Here is a 21,146-nt window from a genome sequence, read left to right as displayed (position 1 = left end):
AGGTCCAAACTGCACAATTTTTCATTCAATAAATCTGATTAGTTAAAAAAAAAATGTTCTAGATCTCTGAAATCAATGAAAGCACTGATTTGGTGTCATGTAGGTTTAAGAGCAAATAAATACACCCTCAACAGAAAGATCTTTAGCCTCTAGAGAGCATGTGTACACGATGTGTAAACATGAAACATTATCACATTTGAAGTTGATATTTGGAGCTTTTTAGAAAACAACTTCCTGTTAAGTGAATCCTTATATTTATCAGTTACTTTGTGTTCGCCGAATCATTTGTCTGACATTCCGTCTGTTTCAGTTTTGTTTTTGAGCTCTCGTAGTTCTTAAAATATTGGTTTATGAAAAGCTGAAGAGCTTCACGTTGTTTAGCAGCTAGTTTCTACAACCGTCTGTTTAATGTTTAGAAGGAGCTGTGTTCTTCCATCTCTAAAAACAGCCGTCTTCCGTGGTCAAAAACACGTCTATGACATCTCTGACAGTGAGCAGATAGTACATTACTCTAAATTCTGAACATGAAATCTGAGTTAGATCACCGATGGTTTTTTTTTCTGACCATTTAAGGCTTTGGTTCAACTGTTTAAATTGTTTTCATTATACTGTGTTCACAAGTGTTCGATAACAGCATTCTAGGGCTGGACGCAATACGCGTGTACATATCTATCCCTAAAAATGTAAAGATAGATCTAAGAAAGGTATCGGCCCGATATATCGGTATCTGAATCTTTTTCCTCCCTTATATCGGTATCAGCCCCAAAAAACCCCATATCGGTCAGGCCATAGAAAAAAAAGGTATGAGAAAGACACACAGAGAGAAAGACGAGAGCAGAGACCCCAAACATTAGCGTTTCTTTTTCATTTCCCTTCCACAACACCTTTAGAGTATGCCCTTCCTCTGAACACCTCCACGCTCTGACAGGGAGACAGGATCAGTTATCCACAAGCAGAGAGAGCACTTATTGTGTGAACCTATGGCCCTTACACACATTTCAACCTGTATGTGTGTCAAATATAAACAGAGAGGCAGATTTCAATGATAGCTTTAAACTTCATCTCACATTTCTGTAAAGGTACGTGAGGGTCTGACAGGAAAACAAGCACAAATACTTTCTGATGTGAGGAGGGAGGTGTTTAATCTACATATGACAAGTGAGCTCTTTTCTTCCATTTTAGCAACAACATCAACACAAAAGCATGCATGTGGAAAGCTGGATGTGGGAGTTGGTGAGAATATTGTGTCAAACCAGAGGGGACAAAGAAGATGACTGCGCAGCAAAAATGTAACCATCAAAATCCTTCCATACTGACGAAAAAGTACAGTGAGAGAGCGAGAGAGAGTGAGTCAAACATGTTCCTGACTGGGTTAGTGGGTTAGCAGTGGAAAACAGATGGTGTCAGAGCTGATTAAAACAACGAGAGTTTATCATGTGTGTGGGTACTTTTAGCAGAGCGGTTGTCTCTGCTCTGTTTCTCTTTCTGTAGAGAACACACCGTTCTAAAACAAACGCAGTGATGGAACATTTGAAAGTATTTTAACCAGATGTGGTTAGTTCAAGAATGAAGACATACTACATGAGAAAAGTCACGTGTCGAAAATAAATAATGTCGTTTTAAGAGCCTCTTTTTTTTTTTCACTTTTTAAGAGGTTATATTTTACAGTCCAGTCGAATGTTTAATAACACCTCAGGCACACGTCTGTGAGTTTTGGTGTCTGTGTGAAGTTGTTATCAGGAATAGGTTTTAGTCCTTCATCATCCAGCACAGAGAAGACAAATAAAATAAAATATAATGTCTTCTTTGAGATGATAAAGATAGTTGGGGGATGCCTAAGCATACATTTCTTATTCAAAGTGCAAAAAGATAAATGATTAATGTGCACAAAACTACTCATAATGATATGTATATTTCATAGATGATATAATGTACCATTTAACAAGATTATATTCTTTTTTTAGTGACCTGAATATCTGAACTTTTTATGTATAACGTGTGAATAACTTGTTTTTTTACCATGTATTACTGGTTTAACATTTGACCTACTTTAAAGTTACTTACAACTTATTTATCATAATTCATTCACTCAAAACTAACTTATTGCTTTCATACGACCGTTATAACTACTTAACTATTTAATACTTACCTACTACAATAATAAACTGACTTATACTCACCTTCATCTGCCTTACTAACTTTTTTATTACTAGCTTTAAGACAATGTTCACAAATGAAGAATTCTGTTGACCAAGGTGTTTTCATGAGTGATGTCATAAAGTTTTGGTTTTGTTCTTGTTTCCATGGCTATAGCATAAGCCATACTACAACTCAACATGACTACATTTCAATACTAACAATAGGTATATATACATATATATATATATATATATGTTAAGTATTTGTGTTATTAATCTCAATTTGGTGAGTAACTTAAGCAATTTAAAAATACATCATATACTTTGTGTCTCTCAGCAATATAAAGAATAAAGTATCACAAAGTAGCATTAGCATGTAGAATACATGTGGCTTAAATAAACCTCTATATTCAGTAGTTTATGACTTTAAAGATACGGATACACCCTCACTTATGATAAAAGCTGTGAAATGAAGCAGGTGAGTGTGATGAGAAACATGTATTAAACAATAATCTGTAGTTCTAAATAATGAGCCTCTTACATTTTTTTAATGTTTAGTGAGTTTGACTAACAACGGAAAGTTTGCACACAAACTGTATGAGTTGTGTTATCCACCGTGGAACATTAGCTGGGAGATTTGATTTCCACTTTGCACAAATGTTCTCATATATGTGGCACATAAACATGCACACGCACACGCACACGCACACACACACACACACACACACACACACACACACACACACACACACACACACACATACACACACACACACACACACACACACACACACACACACACACACACACACACACACACACACACACACACTCCACAGCTGACACATTTCAGACTGCTGGTGCAGGAAAGCTTCAAACAGAGGTGTTTAATGGCTGCGTGATACCGAGCAGAGCGACAACAAAAAAAACAAGAGACGACATCTGAGACTGAAACAGAAAAACATGTGTGCAGCTGTTCTCGCTCTACATACACACTGAAACGCACAACCACACATCCACTTCCTGTGACTGTCTTCTTAAAACACACACACACACGACAAAAAAATGTAGGGTGTTCTCCCGTTACGCAGCCCTGTCCCGGTCACGCCTGCCCCACAGCTGAACTGCTGACGTCACAGAAAGAGAGAGAGAGAGAGTGACTCAAGGAAGAGGAGGAGGAGGCTGAGCTGGAAAAATCGGTATGCCCTCAGCTGAGTGTGTGTGTGTGTGCACATGCAGGAGGGTTGGCTTGGCAGTGGGCCAAAGCCCTGAGCTCAGCATTCAGTAATTCACTTCCTCTCAGTGTGTCTGTGCCCCACAGCTTGCATAATACAGCTCTGTGCAGAATGGCAACCAAACTTAACTCCTTCTCTCCCAACAAAAGAGTGACTCCAGAGTTCAACAGAGTTGAGCGAGTGAAATTGAAAGTTCTGGCAAACAGAAGGCAGAGGCTTTTTTTTTTGTGTCGATGTATCCGGTCAATTTAGACTTGAGTTGATCAAGTCACCCAGACTCAATCCCGAGTTTAATAACTAAACCAGGCTCTTTGTATTCCATAGCTTAGCTTAGCTTAGCATAAAGACTGATCATGAATGGAAACAGCTAGCCTAGCATCAAAACGATTGTCAGGTAAATTAAATAGATCGAAACATTACTTGCTGTTAAATAACGTGTGATAGATTTACAAGTGAGCTTCAATGGGTCAACCGATTCCATCTTTTCCCACATTACGCCAACAAGCATATTGTTACACATAGATTATTGGCACTAAGTGTGTGTATGGATTAAATAATTGAATATGATTGATTCATGTTATTGGAGTTGGCATTATTGTCACAGTTTTCTACAGTGAGCCAACTGAAACCCAACAGAACAGGATTAAACAGGCTCAGTAATCCCCTGACACAACAAGTCCACCTTTACTTTGTACCTTTATAAAGGACACTAAAACACTGTAAAAAAAAAAAAAATTGTATATGATAGGAAATGGAAAGTATTTAATATCGTTGTTAATTGAATCTGAGACATTTTAATAACCTCTATGGCCCTTTTTGGAAAAACTATACTTCAATGGTTTCATGCGACTTTGGAGACCTTCAGATACTCTCAATACCCTTGGCTGGAAACCGAGGTTTAACACTTCGCTCCCAATTAAGCCCCAGGTAGTTGACTTAAGCCGTCTCTATAGGATTCAGAGAGGAGGACGTCTCAGAGAGAGAGAGGAGGGGGACAACAGGGGAAGGGGTGGGGGTTGAAAACAAAGCCTTAATGTTAGCCTGTGAGAGAGGTAACTCCGCTCCCTGCAGGGTTCATTCTGAGGAGACCTTCATGCTCGAGGCTGTGAGCATCATTGCTAACTAAAACTGTGGCTGCAGGGGGTCATTCTCAGCTACAAGTCTACATTTAACAGGACTCTTAACATACAAAAGAAAAGACAGGCCGGACCTCCCTAAACTCCTGCACACACCACATTTGGCCATTCAGACAGCTCGGCCCCCAAAGTGCACCCGTCAGGCGCAAGTGGGAGCTGCTCAGCTTAGGTGAGCATTGTGTTGTGTGTGTGTGTGTGTGTGTGTGTGTGTGAGTACTTCTGATGACAATGGGGAAGCTAATCTTTCGCCTGTCGAGATGCAGAAACACCTCTGGGGCTGCAGAATGGAGAAGTAAACAACCAATCAATACTCAAAGTGCACTGATAACCATCTGTCCTTAATGTCTGTTCCAGATCGGCTTCCCATTACACTCAGAAGTTTATGGTGCCGTTAGCCTGGAAACAAGATGAGTCCGCAAGCTGATGTTTTTGTTTGCTCTGATGCATCTGGTCCCCCCCTCTGGTTCAGAAAGGACTTCCTTCTGACCTCATGTTGTCAACCACTCTGTTTTTTTTTTTTTTTTTTAATATGGGGTTGGTTTGAAACAATGCAGCTTCTGCTGACGTAGCATCATCGCCTTAGTGTTAAATTAACGAGCCTTTAAATTGTTGTATGTAAAAAAAAAAAAAAAATTTAGTAAGGCATACAAAATCAAGTCAGGCTTAACATCTGTGTTTTATAAAATACATTTTTTTGAAATGAGTTATCTAGCATAGCAGCTCATTTAAAAGAAGCCTGGAAACTGTCAAGCTACTTGTCAGTGCTAACGAGCTAGGAGCCCTGTGTCAGGGGAAAGGGGGAAAGGGGGGGGGGGTTTAAAAGTGTGCGTGTTATATGGAGGACACTCATGAGGGTTATAGTTAACTAGGTCAATCTGTGGCCCTGGTAAGCCATCGCCCTCAGCTCCCCGCTGTATAAACAAACTCATCTAGTCTCTTTTATTTAAAATAACTCTTGATGTATGTGCGCCATCATTTTTACGTGTTTTCTGCTTCTTCATTGAGTTTAACCGATGCTTTATACACTCGTAAAATATCAAAACTTCAATTGAATACACAATGAAGAAGACCTGCTGAAGTGTATCAGCTCTGTCGGAAAAAAAAACCAGGCCGCCTTTAGAAAGAAGTGCTAACAGTCTCATCACTCAGACAAGCGAAAATCTTTCCCAGCAAACGTCCGCTGAAGATGCTTTCTATGGCTTCCATTAAACCATTTCTAAAAAAGAGACCAACTCAGGCTGAGAGCCCTGTCTGGAGGAAACTGGGACCTCCCTGAAATGACACACTATTGTGGAGTATAGATGGACAAAACCGGTGCAATCCCACCAGCATATTAACGTCAATGTGTCTCTACTCTGATGGTCATCTGAGGTTTTCACATCAAGCGTCTAACGGGACAGAAGAGGATTTCCCCCTCTCTCTCTGTCTCTCCCCATTTTAGCGCATTGGTTTGAGTGCTGTCTGTGTTCAGAGAAATTCATTTGTTTATCCTCTGAGGTCCATCAGCAGGCCAGCCAGAGCCTCTCCTCTCCAAATGCATTTGTTCCTACCCCAGAGATACAGCAGAGTCTCAACAGAGATCCTCACAGAGCGGCATGGCTGCTAATGAGCCCAGGAATCCCAAAAAAGATATAAATAAAAAGACAACACACGTTTATTTAACATTCCAGCCAATATGGGAATATCCTCTGATTTGGATCTATATGTCGATAACTCTTTTTTTTATGTTAAATTTGAAGCAGGATATTGTTCACTTAGCACAAAGGCTGGAAGCTTTGGGAAACAGCTAGAACAATAAAGACCCCTCTGGAGGCACTTTAGACTTTCATTAATTCAAAAGGTTTCATCCCATTTGCTCTAAAACATGGTGTCATAGTTTCACAGTGATTTCTGGCTGAACTAATTCCTGTTCAGATGCAGTCACTCCTGTTGAGCTGTTAGACAAGTTGTACAAATTTACACAAATCGACAGATAAGAAAACCCCCGCAGGACACATGTCAGTCTGCTGTTCTGCATCTGCCATAACACACACACACACACACACACACACACACACACCTGCTGCAGGCAAACCAACAAGAGCTTCCCTTCACGAGCACCAGTATGAGCTCTGACCTCTGAACTGACAGCCGTTGTTTCCTTGAGGTCAGAAACAGTTTGACCACTAGAGTGTGTGGGTTAAAAGTCAGCGTCCGTCTGTTGAAACTGATGTTGAAGAACCTGTAGATCAAGTTCAAACAATATCTGTAATTTAAAAAAAAAAACCCACTACATAAACCTTGTGTATTTTAAATGAAAAGGTACATTTGTGGTCTAGTTAGTTACACGCAAAACGTAGCTGAAGCAGAGCTGCATTAAGCGTCTGAGCAGAAATAATGACTTTACCGCAGATGTGAAATGAAAACCCAATTATATCTGACAGGGCGAACCACTTCCAGCAGGTGAATTTTCATATCGCTACTTTTACATATCAACATGAATACATGAAAATATGTGAACCACAAAAATGCAAACTTACTTCATGCAGACGCTCAGCATCTTAGTGATAAATTATAACCTGAATTTGTTCTTCAAATGTGGTTTCAGTAAACAGTGATGTTACAATGTTGTAATCAGGCTGAAATAATGATTCAACTATCATTCAACATTCAATACGGTTCATTTGATGCATCTCCTCACAGCATCCAGTTGACTATGAATATGCTGCTGTTGAGCAGGTATCTGCGTCAGGACTCAGGGTTTACAGCCAGCCTTTGTCGACTCATCGGAAATCTAATTAAGTGCACGTGATTTAAATGTGTGTATCGGTGTGTTGAACAACTAGCCTGACGACATTATCTGGGTTTGTCTTTGTCTATGACAGCCGTTTAACTGTCAGTGATGTAAGAACAGCGAGAGAAATAAGAGGAGGAGGTGGAGGAAGAGGAGGAGGAGGAGGAGGAGCCCCCCGCTGTCAAAACAGGATGCAGGTCACACTGTGTCATGGCCGTTCATCAAACCAGAATTACAAACCCATAGCCTGGTTTCTGTTTTGGCTAAACAGTTGATAAAGCCCTGCCTGTCAGAGGAAACGGCTCAGCTTCAAACACAGCAGGTGTGACTGGACTGACTGATAAACACAATCATCCTTATCCCTCCTCCTCCACATCAGTCGCTGTGCATGGGGATTTTAGTTTCAGTTGGCTTGTTCCCTCCAACCAAACAGCCAGAGCTGCCTTTGTGTTCATTGGGTCCCAACCTTTGCTATGACTTGGTGTAAAAATGATCATTATTGGAGAACACTATTCCTCCTTTTTTCATTTGGATGGAGACTAAAAATGATCAATGGGGTAGAGTATTTTACGAAAGTACTGAATTGAACTTTGAATTCAGAGTGATATTTTGTATTTATGCTTTACAGTTCTCATCAGATACATTTTAGGGGAAAGTCTTGAACTATATACTCCACTACATTTATCTGAACTGCAGCCATTGAGGGCAAGTTACTTTAATATAAAAGATGTTCTACTATCAGTCGACTGCTGATTTACAACAAACATCATTACAGTGATGGCACAAGATGTTGCTTTTTTTTTTTCTCTTGCATTGAATATTTTGAGTATTTTAATAAATGTCAAACAAACAAAAAAATCTTTTTTTATGACAACTTTGGTTTCAGAACATTGTTTCTGAAGTTAACTCAGAGGCAGCAGATTAACGGAAACATAAAAGTTGCATTCCTTTGACAGAGGTCACCAATTTCCATCTCACATCTAAACTACATAGCTATTACTTTCACTAGCTTTAACACGTGATATTAACAACAATTTTTGGATTTTGAAAATGGAAGGAAAAAAAAAACGGCGAATTCGAAAAAAAGACCACTTTGAGTTTTCTGTTGTATCTTTTATCACTAGGAACACAGATTCAAACAAGTCTTATCCCCGAGACTTTTCAGATTGACTTTTATCAATCTGAAATAGGATTTGTGCATCAAATGTTTTTTTTCTTTCCTCTACACTAAAGCATTAAACATTGATGCACTGAACCAGTGTCATTTGACTTTGAGTTTGCATGCAGGACTTGAAATCATATTCTCTCATCAGCTTCACTCACACACATTCATCTGATCACCTCTCTCTCTCTCCCTCTCTCTCTCTCTCTCTCTCTCTGCCTCGCCCTGTATAAAGTGCATTAAAGCTCAGTGGGTACAGTTTCTCGTCGACATCACTCTGACATTACTCATATGTAACAGATGAAAACAATGAGTCAACCTGTAGCCGCATGCTGAACATAACCCTGTCTGTGTAGAAACATACCGGATGGGTCTGCAGGGCTTGTGGGAGCTTGTGTTGTCTCTAAAAGGTGTGTGAGTGTGAGATTTGTGGAGCAGGTTTCTTTCGAAGCAGTTAAGAGCTGAGTCATATACAATTAGATATTATAATTCTCAACTGAATTTTTAAGGTTAATGTCGGTGTTGACTATCATGGAGTACACTGCTCAGTCTGTAGGAAAACGTTCATGTAGTGGCCTGTTGCTCAGGAGTATTATACCCATAAAGAAAATAACATTTTCCTTTTTCAACCCTTTTTTTTTTGGCTTTGACTCGAAGATATGTTCAACTTAAAGTTGAGGGAAATGTTCATGAACAGTTTATTTTCTTTGTCCTCTGTCACTAATGGAATAAAAAAAAGGTCAAAGCGTACATTGGGTACGTTGTCATGTGAGGCAATACGACAATTTCAACAGTTTGCCTCCAAGGGTTTTCCGACAACGAAACCATTATCAAATAGTTTCAGGATGTGTCTTAAAACCAGGTTCTGCTTGTCTAAACTTCATCACGTTGTACCTGTTGGAGCTTCAAGGCAGTCGCCCAAAAACACAGCGACGCACCTGTGAGTCAGTGAAGGTCGGTGAAAAGGCCCGCAGCTACGGTTGGACCAGGAAAACGAGCTCATTTGGTTGTTATTTCAGATACAGACAGCGACACAAAGGCGGAGCATGCAAAGAGACTGAATTATAGACCGAAACCATAGGAGATCCTCTTGTGTGGAGCTGAGGCACGAGGGCAGGAAGTGAATGGTTACAGGTCCCATGACAACACTACTAGGGGGCAGGCAGGGGGGGTTTACGTTGTTTAACACACGGGCTGTGCACTTGGTCATTTGGCTAAACAAACTCTACGCCGGTTTCTCTCCCTCAGACAAGCTCAGGCGTATAGTTACTGAGAGCAGATGGCAAGAGTGTTATCTGGCAGAGCAGGTTCACATGCAGCAGGGAGGCTGAAATGTCTTTGTTCAAATTTACACTAAAAAGAAATGAATGATGCTGTTTGCACTGCAAGACATCTGGCCGTATAACACCTTTAATCTTTCAGGTAATCAATTGTGACGCTCACAAGCTAGGCGACATACCACGTAGCTTCATCATCCGGCAGTTTGACATTTCAGATCACCCACGGTGTTGTTGAATGTTTATTTCAACCACTAACCTGTAGCTAACAATCAAAAGTTACCCAGTCTCCATTCAGACGATGATGCTAGCCAGCCAACCTAGCTAATTGTTAGCTAGCTGATATATATCTTCGGGTAATATTGTTACAGAAAATTGCATCGCTTAAATCATTACAGAAAGGAGAGAGAAAATCTGTTTGCAGTCTGCTTGTCATGTGGCCAGTAATAAAGATGTCAAAGGTGGTTAGGTTTGTACATGACAATAGAGAGCTAAGCTAACTAGCCGTTATTAGGAAAGACTTTGCTAATGTGTTTACTGACAGCTACTTTCTGAGTATATTATTTCATAAACCAATGAGTTAATAAATAGCTAAGCTTTGTTTGCGTCTGTCCAGCACTACAGGAGGTAGGATGGTTAGCTAGTTATGGCATATTTCTCCCTCGAGGGTCTAATGGTAAATGGACTTGGGCTTGTATAGCCCCTTTCTAGTCTTCTGACTACTCGAATAAGACTGAAGCGCTTTTACACCGCAGGTCACACCTATCCATTCACAGACTGATGGCAGAGGCTGCTGTGTAAAAGTGACCATCAGAAGTAACTAATCTCATTCGTACACCACTGAGGAAGCAGCGGGAAGCAACTCAGAGATAAGTGTCTCGCCCAAAGACACATCGGACGCGTGGCTGCAGGAGCTGGGGATCGAACGCCCGACCTTCCAGTTGTGAGACAACTGACTCAACCAATAGTCGCCCCATGACGTCATTAACTGCTCTACAAGTGTGTTTCTATTTGTTTTAAGAGGTAGCAGGCTACAGGAGCATCTATCGTGACTTGAAAAGAGGAAGCTAGTTTGCCTTTGTTTGCACTGATTACAACGAACTGCTGAGTAAGTTACACCTCTCATACACACACACGTGTCTGGCCAGTTAGCATTTCATGTCTGTAATTCATGGGTTCAGTTAAAGGGGAGCCAGAAGCTCACCAGCTCGGTATTTATTTGACAACTGGTTTGGTTTGCTCCCAAAGCTTATAAAGAAGAAAAGCTCCAACAACCAAATGTACATGACCTTTTCATTAGGAAATAGAAGACAGACAGAGTTAGTAATTGGCTGATAAAAAAAGTGGAGCTCTTTAAAGCTAAAGGGTAAGAATACTCATTCAGTTTGCACCACTCACACACACCTTAGTAAACAGTGTTATTTCATTTTATTTAAAGGCCTTTTATTCATGAGAATCAAAACAAAAGGGAAAAGATCAAGAGTCGGCGGTTCGGTGGGAATGACCTCAGAAACTCGCTCACCTAGCTCATATGCTTGAAACGCTTGGAGCAATTCACCTGTTATTAACTGAAGAGCTCTGTTTGCAGAGCTGTGGAGGTCCGAAGGGCACTCCTCTCCGGAGACCCCACCCCCACCACCACCCTACCCATGAGGCCCAGGGCTCCCAGGAGGCAAGGACAGCGGCAAGCTTTGACTTGCGGAGATAGCAGATAGGGTGAAGGTGGATTAAAAAAAAAAAAAACGTGAAAGAGTGCCGCCAGAGAAGAGAGACCACTCTGCAGTTTGAGTAAGAAAAGTGCATCTAGGAGCCAAAACAATCGGTCAGTCTAGAGAAGATCATTGATCAAACTACTGAACTCTATCAACATCTGGGGCATTCCCTTCTTTTCTTCACCTTTTTTCATAAATCGAGAAAGAATTTTGTCAGATAAACTTGTCACTAAGCTCAAGAAAACCCTTGTATTGCTTGTTTTTATCTGACAGCCAAAGTCAAGAGGTTTTCAGTTGATCATTTTTGACTAAATAAACACCTTCATTTGGGGGGGGGGGGGGGGGGGTATCAATAAAAACAATAAATATTGACCATCATTGTTTGCTCAATTCTTAATAAAAGCTGTCTTAAAAAACACCACAACAGCAACAGTATTGATTTTTTTGCCGTCTATGAAGTTCAAAATTGATTTAATGACCCTCCAATTACGCATTTAAAAAAAACAAAAAACGTTTTGATTTTTACCATACGTCTAGGTTTTTGTATTTTTGTGAGACATTCACTGTTTGAAGATGGAAATGGTGACGCACATTCCTTGCCTTATATTTTTCTTAAACTTATACTTTTCTTTCGCCTTGTATATTTCTTTTGCAACAGCAATGTTATAAAGTGTTGCAGAAGAAGCACGATGGGAACGAAACAGCATACATCCAGCTGATCGAGGGCGGACAGAGGTAAACTAGTTACTCCCCTCCTCCATCCTCTGTCCTCCTTCTCGGACGCCTCTCCTCTCCGTCGAGTTGAAGGTTAATGATGAAGAGATACGGCGGAGGAATACAGATCAGGGAGACATGAAGGATGTGGAGGGGCTGCTAAAGCAGCTTGGAGAAGCTGTGGTGAGATTGCAAGCAAATTAAAACCAAGGAAAAAAACCAAAATAAAGAATAAAAATGATCCTACTAACTCACTCAATCCCACATGCGACACCCTACTGCTTGAAATATGCACAACACGGTATGCGGATTTAACCGCTGCTGAAAATAATTGTCAACAAATTCAAAGGTTTTTCCTTTCCAAAGAGATGCTAGAGAATTTTTTTAATCATTGCTGAGCCTTTTAAGAACATACAACTAGATATTTTGGAGCGTTTTAGAGATTTTTATCTTCAGAGTTGACCAAAAGGCTTTGAAGCTGAGAGCCACAAACAGAGAAAAGAAGAATCTCCACTGAAAATACAAAAGTGTATTTGTGCATCAATGGGTGATATTAACTTATTTTTCTTCTTCTGTGTAGAACAGGAACAGAAAAAAAAAATCCCACCACATTCCTCTTTGTGTCTGACACTGACCCAGAAAATACCTGGGCAGAACTCCAAGACTTCAACCAGGAAAAACAGAAAAGCTCATGATCCGGTTAGAAACCTCTGCCTCTGAAAGCATTCACCTTGACTGAATGAGTCCTTAATTTTTTCAATGTTTGGTCACTGTAGCATAAAACCATTTTTCAACATGGCAGCTTTTCCTGATGACTGGTCTCTGGGAAATCAAGCCCGAGTGTTTCGCCCACCGCAGCTCCAATAAAAATTGATCTTACAGAGCAGAAGAAGCATATTGAAGTGCTATGCATACACCATTAATGCAGATCAACATGCTACAAGGCCGAGGGAGGTGTGTGTGCGTGCTCTCGCTCCCTCTTCATACTTACAAAGCTTTGCATCATTCAATAGGTGTACGCCGATTCATTGATTCTTCATAAAATTGCAGATGAGAGCGAGGCAGCAGTAATCAGTGTTTACATGAGGCCTGAGGCTACATGTAGGTATCTGTGTGTGTGTGTGTGTGTGTGTGAGATAAGACAAAGTGGGCTTTGATGTTCTAAGCTTGAGTTTGATTTCAATAAAGAACGCTGACTTTAGCAGTAAAGTGTGTATGTACAGTATCACAGAATCAGCGATTAAATTAAAGCTGCTTTAATCCATATTTTACATTTTATAAATCAGAAATGACTATTTGAAAGAGTTCATTAAACCCACGGGGAATTATCAGCTTAGCTTGTAGCTTTTTTGTGAGTTAAGCTCTTTTTTTTTTTTTTTTTGGCTGCCTGACCCAGAATTTTACTCGGTTTGACTCTAACAGCTCTCCAAGCATCCCGTGTCACCTGGAGCAAGCAGCTACCGAGGTGACGTCGCCCATTGTTTCATGGATTATACTGCTCTGAATTCGTAAATTTAGCATTTTGGCTGATGACAATTTAGGTGAGAGGTTGGAGAGCCAACCATCTCGAGTGAGTGGGAGGGGGTGTTGATGTTTATATCCTGTGACCGGGTGCACTACCACTCACTGTGCACATAATTAAACCGCTGTATTAAGTTTTCTGTTCCCCAGGATGTTTTGCTGAGACTGTGGCTCTGACTACACGCATCTTTGATACCAAGGCCCATATTCATTATAGTGTTGTATAGTGGACCCGTACACCACTTCAGCATAGGGCTGTTGCTGTAACCGCAAAAATGAATTACCAGGGTAAAAACAAGCCAACCGTGGTGAACGACCGCAACCCCTTCACCCCTCCTAATGTTCAGACGTGCACAAAGGCAACTACACTGCGGTATTTTTTACTACAGAAGGACTTGATTGTTGCGCTTTAACTTAGAATGCCGTACATCAAGACACACATATTTGTGTCTTTTACTTTGAGGTCAGAGTGTTTCTTTCATGACAGCAGATTAAAAGTGTGTAAGCGTGACAGCAGAGGGAGTAATGCTGCTCCTCGCTGAATGGTCACACAGCCACAGCGTTCTCTTTCAGGGCTGAGCTGGTACACTTTTAGTCATACTGTCTCATTCCAGAGATGACAGAAGTTCACCACAGACGCTTGGTGAGATTTCTCTGTGTGGTGACAGTTTGCCCAGCTGACAGAAAGAACCAAACCCAATACAGTCCAAGAGAGCCTCTCAAATGTCACCATGACGAAATGTGAAGAAAACTGCAGATACACAGGAGTCCGTGGACGTGCTGCCAGGCCTCAGTGACAGCAGACATCGGCTCTCTCTCTCTCTCTGTGTGTGTCCGTGAGCAAACGGGACTGTGACAGACTTCAGGGCTCAAGTCTTGAATTCTGCACTCCGGTGAACAAAATGAGAGAAATGTGGATGCAGACTATGTGATCAAAATGTCAGGCCGTAGCTTGGATTGGTTCAAGGATTGAGGGTTTCGCTTTATTCTCTTTCCTTTCCTTGAAAAAATAACACAAAATTTTAAAAATTTAACCGATTTTGGAAGCACTGGTTCAAATCATTTCTGCTTGGGAAAGAAAGAAAAAAAAATCACTAGAATGATTCATAGATTCTCCAAATATTTGGCAAATGTGTTTGAATTCAATCCACGAGTCATCAGATTGAATTATGGTGGCAGCTATAACAAACAGATACACCCAAAAGATTTATTATTATTGTTTATACAATTTATGGGGCGTTTATGGCCCACACACGCAAAAAAAAAAAAAAAACTGTTAATTTAATGCCAGCATGGGCTGCAGCTCCATCTAAATCTTGACAGTTTAAATGTGAGTTAAGAAATGTTATGTTGGCCTCCTTTTGGTACGAATTTGTCAAACGTTGACCATTGCGAGTAGACTGGATAGGGGCGTGGATTAACCTAGGTCAGTAGAGCAGGCGCCCCATGTGTACAGAGGCAAAGTCCTCAAGGCATTGGGCGCTGGTTTTAACTACCTACCTTTGACCGTTTAGTGCATGTTGCCCCAACTCTTTCTTTGCTGTGTTTCTGAACCCCTCTGAATTGGGAAAATGTTGAATCCCTGCGTCAGCTGCATGCTGTTATTTGCTCCACCTGACGCCGAACCCACAGCAGGGTGACGGGCACATACAATAACAACATTGAAATAATTCATATTTTCACTGATGGTTATTTTTGTTTCATAACCAGTTAAAAACTCCTCACAGGGAGAAAAGGTCAACAAGATCAACTTGAAAAAAACAACAACAATATATAATATAAAGCCATGTGTCATGCGGAAAAATGTATAAAAGTATGATCATTCTGAAGTCACATTCTGCAGTCATTTACGGTTGCCGTTAATGATTCCTAAGCAGGTTTATGATGTCAACAGATGTCCCAGTGCGTGATTATACATTGTGTCACAAGGTTGTGGAAGCACAAGTTCACAAAATATTAACAAACAGCATGAGCTTCACATACACACTCAGAAACACACACACACAAACACAGCAGTGTTCTGACCTGCAGGCTCCTCCGTTCACACACACACACACACACCCTTTTGTCCAGGTCCTGTTACTTTTATCATGTCCACTTACAGATTGAACCACTTCCCCTCACCCACCCTCGGTGCATTTTAAATTGCAGACGAAGGGTAGCGGGAGAATTATCCCAACCTGAATTGTCTATTTATAAAAAGGGGCTAATGACCGCGAAAAACAGAGTGATTATTAATGCAAGTTGAGAATATTTAACCCTTAAAGATTTATGGCTTTGTAGCCTTTATGAGCTGTGGGTCACAGAAAACTGCTGACTGTGTTGATAAGTGGGTCAAATCAGTGAGTGGGTCACACAACAAAAACTGACTTCCTGGTGTTTTCAAAACACTTGTATACACCTTTCCTTTAACCTCAAACAGGTTTCATCTGACTACTCTCCGACGCCATGCAAGCAAGTTATCACCCTGAGGCTTTAGAGGTTATCGATTTATAAGAAATTAGTCTAAAAACACAACAAATATGGGGACTTGTTAGTTTAATTTAATAGACTGAAATGATATGTTGAGCTTCATTCTAGGGTCTTTCATCCCTGTCTCAGCAGAGTGAGTACGAAGAGGAAAGAGCGAGGAGGGATTGACATCCTCCAATTCCAGCGTATTAGCAGAATTGACTTCCATACGACCTTTGACCTTCACGGAAAATGGAAGCATATGTGTAAGAGATAAAACACAAAGAGAAGGTTGTATGAGGTTTGTTTATGTCTGAACTTGACCTCCTTTGAAGGGTCCAAGGCTTTACTGTGGCCTTTAGGTAACAAGCATATGACAGCACATATAGAAGCCATGTTTGTCCTTACTGAGGTAAATGTGATGGTGCACACATTATGTTTGCATGATTGTTAAGTTCATTAGTTCATTCGTAATTTGTGTCCACTGTGTGCTTGTTCAACTTTGTGTTTTTCCTATGACCGAATGTTCACAATACATTTGTTACAACTGCAGCTCTGTTTTTGGCTCCTCAACTTTTTAAAATATTTTTTTTTTTTTAATTGTGCTAAATTTGGCTATCCATGCTCTTTGCTGCTGTAATCTTAGAATCTTTGAACTTACAAATTAACCCATTTAAATTTCAACATCACACTTTAAGCTTAACACGATGTACTGGATGTTTTAGTCCCTTAAGGTTTTTTTTTTTGGTTTTTTTTAAACTTCATGTGATTTTAATATTGATTGCACAGAAATAAAAAAGCAGCAGATTTCATCTGATTTTAAGCATTAAGCAGGAAAAGTCTTTAAATGTAATGTGCACGATCAGTGAATTTGACTTTCCTTCTAATGAGGAACTTACTGAAAGGTTTAAGGAAATTTAAATGACTCATTGCACAGATAGCAACAATAAATAACCAGTTAGTAAGGCGTATACTCACTAGGTTGGAGCTTACGTTTTGCATCTTTTATGAGTTTTGTCAGGATTTTCTTATTTAAAGATTCTTGTGAGGATTGTCAGTTCGCAGTTCATGAAAAATCTCCATCTCAAAGAAATTGCCGATTACCCATTAAAAGTCAAAACCCCAGAAATGCTCCGTTTGCTGCGATGCAAGATGGGAAAAAAAAAACTGGAACAATCTAATGATTGGTGTTTTTGCTTCAGAAACAGTTTGAGCGGCTGATTGATTTTCTGAAAAAAACTTGTCTCGTCTGCCCGTCTTCTCACCTCTGGTCACGTCTTTATTGTTTGATATTAAACTGCCTACAGCTTGGAGCACACTTTCTTTAGCATTCCACCTTGCGGCTCAACTTCATCCTTCCAAATATGATGCTCGCTACCACAGAGGGAATAAAGACCCCCACCGGTCTATAAACTATAGAAGCTGCAGCAGTATTTACTATGGTTCGCAATAAGAAAAAAATGGCTTCCTTTATCTCGGCACTGATTAACAGTGAGGGTTTATTGTGGAGTGAGGGGGGGGGGGGGGGGGGGGGGGGTGTCTATGCAGAAAATGTGTGCCAATTCATTTCCTGAAGGTGTGCTGCGAGAAAAAAATAAAAACCCTCCCTCTTCTGGTACAGCCCACACATGAGGAGATTACATCTTTTATTTATCACTAGACTCTGTTTTTCCAGCAAATTCCAGACTGGGGTGCAATCAGCCAAGAAAGAAAGCCTCCCTCTGTGTGTGTTTGTGTTACTGTTATACCTCTTTGTAAGCATGTAGATCGAGCCCCTCTCCGCTCTCTACCATAACAACCTAGATTCTTTTTTCTCCCCCTGCAGAAAACATTTCTCAATATCTGGGAATATATAGGGCTCTTCTTCTTCTTTTTTTTTTTAGCAGGACAGAGGCTGGTGTGTGTGTGTGTGTGTGTGTGTTGGGAGTGTGTATTCCCTGTGGCCCCCCCTCACAAAGCCCACTGCATCCTTTTAAAAGTGGGGGGTAGGTCGTGCTGAAACTCAAGTGTTCAGATTGTATTACTATTCAAATTAAGCATGCAGAGTAATGGGATTACAGGGCTGTGAGAAGGTGGACTCACAGGTGACAGACACAATCAAAGGGTCCCAAAAGTGAGCTATCTCGAATGCTTCTGTGATTGCAGACACACACACACACACACACAAAAAGAGACCTCGAACCTGAACCGATTGGCTGTGGATTGGTGTGAATCGTGGGCCCATTTAAAAAGAATACGCTTCCTCCTTCTGAATCTCCTCTACTTAACAAGGGAGTGAAAAGATGCTTTTGTTTGTGTTCCCCTTTCAGAGGCGACGGGAAGCTTGAAAGACACAAATGAACATGAAAATGGGAACAAAGTGCCAAACTCACAATAGGAATGCCAGACATTTCATATGTGTGCTGGCCGGGTATTAAAATCTAGAAGACTTTGGGCAAAGCACGTTCAAAATGGTTAAGAGAATTACAAGTTAAATGGCACAAAATCAGATGGTATTTGAGGGGGAGGAAAGTTGTCACGCACTAGCTGTCAGCTCAGTGAGCGTGTGTATTTGTTCCTGTTTCACTTAGAAAGAAAATCTATCTACTGCACAAAACATCATAGTAGGGACCAGAAACGCAATAATGCTTTACATAGGAAGTTAGCAACAACGACTAAGTATGACTTGAAGTGCTTTCCAAATAGTTTCCATCAGCACAATGTGTTCCAGGAATGAATCTAATCAAAAGACTCAACGTGCCTATTATCAAGTGTGCCGCACAGAACAACTTATTCAAATGCAATGCATGTCAGTTGAGACCCAACCCAACACTGTTTGAGCACTTCCCTTATTAGTCAATACTTTTATGTAAGCATTTAAAAATAGTGTTTTAAAAAAAAAGGGACAGGCACGTGAGATTCAGCTTTAAATGACAGGATTAAAAAAAGATACAGATAGTGTGTATGTCTCCAAATGAATTCAAAGACACGTCAGCTCCCTTGATTCAGTGTTTTTGCTTTAATAAAACACGGATGGGGTAGTTTAGGTGCTTTCTGGTGACTTGACGAGATCCAAAACCGGCTCTAATGTCTCGTGAATATGTGTCCACTTTCCTAAAGCCAGCAGCGATCGGTTGATGTTCTTATTTCTAAGGGTTTCAAGGAGATGTGGGTAATAAGTGAATCCCTCTTTTGTTATTGCCACGGCTTGATTTTTCCAACACAATTAATGGATTTTTTTTTTTTTTTGTCTTTATGCGCTGTGTTTCACATTCAAACTAGCCTCGAGCAAAAAAACAGGATTTAAATGCCCCCAGTCACACATTCCCATTCATGCACACAGCAGATTTAAAGCCCCATTGTAGCCTCTCCTCTGCCGCCTGACCGCATCCCCCCCTTTGTTGTCAAGCCCTATCACTTTAAATACCCACATCTCCAGAGTAACTTACATAGCAGGCGTAGTGTTGGGTTTCTTTGTGTTTCTGGATGTTAAATGTGAGGGGGTGCGATGTATTTGGGTTCATTTTAACCCGGTTTGTCTCATCACTCACCGACTTGCAGTACGTTGTCCACGCAGCCACTCTCCAGCAGAGCGATGCCCCGTCGGAACGGTAGCCGCGTCTCGTCGCTGCTCTCCCCGCTACTTCCGATCTCCTCCCCGGTGTTGAACGACGAGTACATACATATCTCACGCTCGCTCCTCGGAAAAGACCAATAAACGATCCGCCTCTGGACGGGCTCCGGGATTCGCTCGAAACGCTCCTCTACCCGTTGAAAAGGCCACTTCTCCGCCACTTTTCTCGCCGCGATGTCCAGCAAAGACTCCGGGTTCTGGGTTTTACTCGATTCGGTGGAAGCCGAGGCTCCGCACGGTGCCCCCGCGGCCCGCTGTCCTTGCTTACATGTTGAATTGTATCCCTGTCTACAGCAGAGCCGCTTGGCCGGGGGCTGCTGTACGCGCTCCGCCATGATAGCTCCACTTTAACGGCGACGGAGGAAGTCAACGTACCATATGAACGGGATAGGGAAGGGAAAAAGGTTACCCACGGTTTGATTCTTGGCCGTGTATGTCCAAATCATCCTTTTATGGAAACACGGGGGCGGAGCTTCTCCGGGCTTGTCATACCCCTTTGTTGACAAATTGAGAGAGGCGGGGCCTGACCCGGAGTGACGGGAATTCGGGCTCTTTTCAGTGAGTCACATCTTTTGGCCCGGTTCAGCAGTATGAGCCAGCTCTTTCTGTTTTAAATTGGCTGTTAATTTTGTACCAATTATTTTTTATTTGATTTTACAAAATAAAGCAATGTGGTTACGTAGGCTATTATTACAAGTGTATAATAAAAAAACACTTTAAATATTTAATTTGATTACAACGACTCATAACCTTCAGAATAGCATGACTTAACCATATGTTGGCATAAAAACCTCAGGCTATCAAACTTAAAAATTATATTTATTGCTTAGCCAGATTCAATATTTCGGTTGCATGAAATGCATGATTCATATCACTTCATAAAAATATATAGTAATAATGATTTAAAAGTGAGATCAAGCCTACCAGATTTTAACAATTCCTAATGTTAATAATGAGATAGATACTTCTCAATAGACACACAGCATATTTAATATCTGTGGTGTAACATTAATATGACAAATTATATTATAAATTCAAAATGCTTTAAAAAAAAAAAAAACAACGAATATGCTATAACACAGAGGAACAATAAGCTCTAAATGGTACGCATCTAACAATGGCGCCACCCCTTAATTATGACTTTTCACTTCTTAAAAAGGAGAAATAAAGAATTAAACTGTTGCAGCAAAGTCAGATCCCCTCGGTCATTTTCAGGAGCCGGCTCAATGAGCCAACTCGTTCTTCGATTGCCCACCACTGGCTCAGTGCTAAAACAAGACTGGAGGGCGGAATTCCCGCATGGCAGCTCTTTAATCCTGTGTGAGCCTCGTTTTGTTGCTAAAAAAGAAGACACATTTGATAAAAACCGAAGATTTGTCGCGACCTTCTTCGCTGCTAGTGTATGCCCGTCTCC

At 40.9% G+C, this 21,146-nt stretch overlaps 1 protein-coding gene across 1 annotated transcript in view; it reads right to left on the bottom strand.

The window, feature by feature from the left end:
* Positions 1-20,205, bottom strand: part of zswim6 (zinc finger, SWIM-type containing 6) — a 39,791-nt gene extending 19,586 nt beyond the window's left edge. The window contains exon 1 of the mRNA XM_061061239.1: positions 19,650-20,205. Coding sequence (XP_060917222.1) covers positions 19,650-20,067 — 418 coding nt within the window. The 5' untranslated portion in view covers positions 20,068-20,205. The remainder of the gene's footprint in view (positions 1-19,649) is intronic.
* Between the last annotated feature and the right edge of the window lie 941 nt (positions 20,206-21,146).

The sequence above is a fragment of the Labrus mixtus genome, chromosome 17, assembly GCF_963584025.1.
Source record: "Labrus mixtus chromosome 17, fLabMix1.1, whole genome shotgun sequence".
In the NCBI taxonomy this organism is placed as follows: domain Eukaryota; kingdom Metazoa; phylum Chordata; class Actinopteri; order Labriformes; family Labridae; genus Labrus; species Labrus mixtus.
This window is presented reverse-complemented; position numbering and strand designations above follow the sequence as displayed.